This window comes from Condylura cristata, unplaced genomic scaffold, assembly GCF_000260355.1.
Source record: "Condylura cristata isolate star-nosed mole 26May11 unplaced genomic scaffold, ConCri1.0 scaffold00015, whole genome shotgun sequence".
In the NCBI taxonomy this organism is placed as follows: Eukaryota; Metazoa; Chordata; class Mammalia; order Eulipotyphla; family Talpidae; genus Condylura; species Condylura cristata.
This window is the reverse complement of record NW_004567116.1, coordinates 2,438,049-2,442,937: the sequence shown is the minus strand read 5'-3', so window position 1 is coordinate 2,442,937 and position 4,889 is coordinate 2,438,049. Positions and strand designations below refer to the sequence as shown.

Genomic DNA, 4,889 nt, shown 5'->3' with positions numbered 1-4,889 from the left:
AGCTCGTGCAGGTTGAGGGTGTAGACGCCTTCCTCGGCCCCCACCACCAGGAACTGGTCTGCAGGGCGGGCATGGGGTCGGGGTCACTCCCACCCCGGCCACGCTGGGGACTGCCGGGCTCTGGCGCCCTCCCCGCCCCAGGCCTACCACGGGTGACAGGGTGGACCCAGGTGACCGCGGCGTGGATCCGCAGGGGACAGCCATTGAAGACTTTGGAGAAGCAGGCGCCCATCTGGGGAGGCAGAGGCAGAGGCTGCAGAGGGGGGCAGAGGGGGGCGGGGGGGCGGGGCCCACCAGAGCTGTGGGGCCGAAGAAACAAATACTTACGTGCACCTTGGGCGTTGGGGGAAGCCCGTGGCAGGACGATCTCTGGGAGAGAAAGGGAGTCAGGGCCGAGGGATTCCCTGGCCCCCCATTTCCCAGCTCCTCTGGCACCTCCTCACCTCAGGATCCTCCTGGTGTTTCATGGTGGTCCAGGCGGTGGGGAGCTGGGGGGGGCTCTCAGCACCCGGGCCGGGTGGGGGTGGGGCGTCTGCAGACACAGGCAGCCGTGAATCCAGCTCCAGCCCTCCTGCCCCACGCCCTCCCCGGGCCTGGGACTCACCTGGGGGGCTGGCTAGAGGGTCCTCAGTGGGAGGCTCAGCCGAGGACGGCCCCAAGAACGGGGCCCGCTTGATGGTTCCTACACTGTCATCGGGGAAATCCAGCTCCTGGGGGGGTCCAGCCCCACTGTTAGCAGGCCCCCCATTATAAACTCCCCACTGGCCCAGCGTGCTGCCACTCCCTACCTGCAGCGGCAAGGCTGGCCGGATGGTCAGGCTCCTGGGGACACAGCAGAGGGGTGAAGCCTGAGAAAAGGCTGGGCGCGCCCAGCCCTCCAGCCTGCGCCCCGCCGCCCGGCCCCTCACCTTTCTTCGAGGGCCTTCTGGACTGACTGCAGCAGGCTCCTGGCCATGAGGGGAGGGTCAGAAGCCGGCCTCCGCCGCTGCCCGCCCCCCAAGGCTCCCTCTCTCTACTCACCCGCTCAGCTCCTCCTTTCCCAGCAGCGTCCACTCCTCCTCCCACTGTGGGAGCCAAGTCCGAAGGGGGAGAGAGGCAGGGGCCATGTGAGGGCGGCCGGGGGGTGAGGGAGACACCCCAGACAGGCAGAAGGGAAGTGAGTGGTAGCAGGCGGGCGGTGACGAAAGGCAGAGACAATGAGAGGCGAAGAGATTGTGAAAGAGACAGATGGACACATGGCAGAGAGAACGGGAGACAGCAGGAGCCGGGCGCAGCGCTGAGGTGGCGGGAGCGAAGGGAGAGGCGAGTCACCCTCCAGGGCAGCAGAGCAAGGAGGGCGGTGCTGGCCGGAGGCTCTGCCCCTCAGCCAAGGGCCCAGGCCCCAGCATGGCCCCCGCCCACCTGCCACCACCCTTCTGCCGCCCGCCCTCACCGGTTCACTGAGGGGGTCTGTTTCCTTCCTGCGGGGGGCGCCAAATTTCACCTGGTGAACTGGGGGCCAGCAGACAGGCGTCTCAGCCCACGGACACAGCCCCCACGGCCGAGCTCACACACACACACACACACACACACACCCTCCCGGCAAAGGGGGCCTTCCCACCGAGTCCACAGCACACACAGTCCCCCAGCCCCCTAAACGGTCCCCTCAAGCCCACACACAGCTGCCAGCACTCACACTGGATCTCCGAGGGGGTCCTCTCGGCCGGGCCGTGCTGTCCCCGCGAATGGATGGTGTCTGGAAACATGTCGCAGGTCTAGGAGGGAACAAGAGCAGCCTCACCCCACTGCCCTCCAGGGCGCGTGACGCACACCCACGTTCACTTTCGCGACGACTCAGATTTCGCGGAGAGGAGACGGTACTGCACCTGCCGGGAGAACCAGCCCAGAGAGGCAAGTGGCTTGCTGAAGTCCCACCGACAGCAGAGGCCAAGCAGGGGTGCGGTCAGCCTGGGCCAAGAGCAGCAAGCTGGGGGCGGGGGGACGCCAGTGCAGCTCAGGGGAGGGGCCCTGTGGCGAACCCAGCCGGAGAGAAGCTCCCAGAGGGGACGTAGCCGAGATAAAGGGGATCCCACCAGATCACCTTCCCGTTCCCCAATGCCACGCCACGTTGCACCTCCCGCGTTCCCCACTTACCTCCAATTCACAGTCTTCTGGGGAGGGGGTGCCCAGGTGGGGGTCATTGACTTTGTCCAACAGCTGTGTGAGCAGAGCCCGCGGGAGCTGCTGGGTGGTGAATGGGTGCTGGAGGACGGAGGGGACACGTCAGGCCCTGGCCTGCAGGCCCTGCTTGCCAGCGGCCAGAGTCCTACTGCACCCCTCGGCCTCCCACCTGCAGAAGCTTCTCTGCTGTTGGTCTCTTCTTGGGGTTCTTGGTCAAGGCCAGCTTGAGGAAGTGGTGGAAATTCTGGGTCCTGGTGGGCACAAGAGTCCCCCGCCCCAGACCCAGGTGACCTCGGTGCAGGGCATCCTGTCTGCTGCCCTGGAGGAGCCAGCTGGGCCCTAGCCATTTCTACTGCCGCACAACAGTTCCTCCACCCGTCGTCACCCTCCCCGCCCCCCGCCCCCCCTCCCCCCAGTAGTCTAGGTGGGGCCGAGGCTCCTGCCATGTGCAGCCCAGAGGGAGCAGAGCTCTGGAGCCTGGCTCTGGAATGTGGCAGAAGCCTCCTCCCCTCCGTGGGGCCCCAGTAGGGGGACCAGGGCCCTCACCAGCGTGTCTTGTCCCTCAGCTTGGGTGGCTGGAAGCTGCTCTTTGACATGAGCATCAGTGCCCTGGGGAGAGCAAGATGAAGCGTCAAGGGTCAGCAAGGACCTGGGGCCAGGCCAGGGGCTCCTGTTGGGCTGACCTCATGGGATGCAGGTGGAAGAGAGGCGGCTGCAGCTCGCCCAGCTCGATGGCAGTGATGCCCAGTGCCCAGACGTCGCACAGCTCGTTGTAGCCACCCTTGCGCTCCACAGCGGCCACCTCCGGGGCCATCCTAGAGGTCGGGGCACAACTGGATGGCCAGGAGCCCCATGCGGCCCCCACCCCTCAGACTGAGGTGTAGCCTCACCAGTACGGAGTCCCAATGAAAGACTTTCTCTTAGCCACCGATGCCGTCAGCTCGCCTGACACCCCAAAGTCAGCTGTAGGGAGAAAGAGCTACTCTCACTGGCCCCCTCCAGGATGCACCTGCTGGGGCAGACAGCAGGTGGCCCGGGGTTCAGCCTCCCCTGTTGTCGCTGGCCCTAGGCAAGGCCTGCCCCCCCCCCCAGGGGTCAACCCCTTTTGGGCCCTCACCAAGTGTCTGTTGTATTTCCCCGCACACACAACTCCTACGAGCAGGGAGCTTGCTCCCCCCCAAAGGCTCAAGTAGCAGAGTGACTTGCCCAGGGACACCCAGCACCTGGAGGCAGACTGTCTAAACCCCAGGAGTGCCCACAAACCCTCATCCTGACTGTCATCTCGGGTACTGACCCAGCTTGACATCTCCCTGGAGGGTGAGGAGAAGGTTGGCTCCCTGTGGGAACGAAGGAGAGAGAAGTGGGTCTGGTGCCCCCAGGGCCTCCTCCTCCCTCCCGTGCCCAGGCCAACCCCTACCTTGATGTCTCGGTGCATCTTCCCCTGAGAATGTAAGTGGTGCAGCCCCTGGGGACGAAAAGGAGCCCCTGAGGGTTGCAGCCCGGCACAATGATCCCACCTCTCCTGAACCCCCTCCCAGGACTGGGTCCCCCCACCCAAGCCGCTTCCTCCTCCCCTCTCCCCAAACAGGAAGTGACTGAGCCAAGAGGGAAATGGGCTGCTTCCGGCAGCAGGGCAGGGGCCCCTTCCCCCCGGACCCACAGCCCCTCAGACCAGCCCTGCCCAAGGCACCCCACCCAAAACCCCTTCCCCCCGCCCCCCCTGCGGCTGGACTCCTGCCACAGCTCCTAGGGACCGGGACTGTCAGCATCCGTAGGGGCCCGGCTACCTTCAGCGCCTCTCTGCAGACATAGGCAATCTGCCGCTCCTCCAGGGGCCCAGTGGCTGTAGGGAAGGGGTGAAGATTGGCCCGGGGTCTGGGGGATATGCTGACCCTCCCAACCCCCCGGGGGCGCGGGAGAGCAGGCACTGCTGGCTGAAAAGAGTCTTGGCCACGTCTGGGGCACATCCTGGAATAGGGCGCCCAGAGAAGGATAGCATTTCTCTCAAGGTCACACAGCCCATTAGGAGCACAGAGGGAGTGAAGAAGCCCAGGGACCCAGCTCTCCCCTTTTGGCCCTGCGCTGAGGTTGGGGGTGGGGGAAGGCTGTGGCCCTCTGGGGGCCCTCACCGTGGTAAATCTCCTGCAGAGACCCCCCTCCACAGAACTCCATGCAGATCCACAAGCGGTCATTCCTGGGGGAGGGGACGGGGACACAGAGCTGGGGTGTGCATAGGGCAGGGCCACGGCGTGGGGGGGCTGCCTCGAGGGGCAGGGGGGTAAAGCAGCCTCACCTGAGGTAGCTGCCAATGTAGGCCACCACATTGGGGTGCCGACACTCACGCAGGATGGTGATTTCCTGCTGGAGGGAGCTGATGTCGTCCCCTGGGAAGCACAGGGCATCCTGAGCCGCTGCCTTGGGGTCGCCCTAACTCAGTGCCCCCATCTGCAAAATGGGCACAGGGTGCCCCCTTCCTCCGGGCCGGCCGGAGCCAGGCAACGCGCCCTCCCAGGCCGGCCTCTCGGGACCTGGGAAAGGTCAACTCCCCGCCCCTCACGGCGGCCGCGCGCCGGCCGGCGCTCGGCCCTCCCCACCCCCTCCCGCGCGGAGGCCCTGGCCCCGGCCCTCACCTGGGTCTAGCTTGACGATCTTGACCGCGGCCAGCTCGGACGTGGCGGTGTCGCGAGCCTGCGGGGGCGGCGGGGATGGAGCGGGGTGAGGAGGGGGCG

General features: G+C 66.3%; 1 protein-coding gene across 1 annotated transcript in view; it reads right to left on the bottom strand.

Annotated features, from left to right (window-relative positions):
• Nucleotides 1-4,889, bottom strand: part of MAP4K2 (mitogen-activated protein kinase kinase kinase kinase 2) — a 12,989-nt gene that overhangs the window by 7,128 nt on the left and 972 nt on the right. Inside the window, exons 2-22 of the mRNA XM_012725147.1 lie at nt 4,791-4,848; nt 4,454-4,544; nt 4,290-4,354; nt 3,948-4,003; nt 3,578-3,625; nt 3,455-3,497; nt 3,051-3,123; nt 2,844-2,975; nt 2,707-2,769; nt 2,330-2,411; nt 2,134-2,241; nt 1,676-1,754; nt 1,433-1,491; nt 1,021-1,064; nt 909-947; nt 789-822; nt 605-710; nt 444-532; nt 328-369; nt 148-232; nt 3-58 (exon numbers count right to left, since the gene is read on the bottom strand). Of these exons, the coding sequence (XP_012580601.1) occupies nt 3-58; nt 148-232; nt 328-369; nt 444-532; nt 605-710; nt 789-822; nt 909-947; nt 1,021-1,064; nt 1,433-1,491; nt 1,676-1,754; nt 2,134-2,241; nt 2,330-2,411; nt 2,707-2,769; nt 2,844-2,975; nt 3,051-3,123; nt 3,455-3,497; nt 3,578-3,625; nt 3,948-4,003; nt 4,290-4,354; nt 4,454-4,544; nt 4,791-4,848 (1,452 nt within the window). The remainder of the gene's footprint in view (nt 1-2; nt 59-147; nt 233-327; nt 370-443; nt 533-604; nt 711-788; nt 823-908; nt 948-1,020; nt 1,065-1,432; nt 1,492-1,675; nt 1,755-2,133; nt 2,242-2,329; nt 2,412-2,706; nt 2,770-2,843; nt 2,976-3,050; nt 3,124-3,454; nt 3,498-3,577; nt 3,626-3,947; nt 4,004-4,289; nt 4,355-4,453; nt 4,545-4,790; nt 4,849-4,889) is intronic.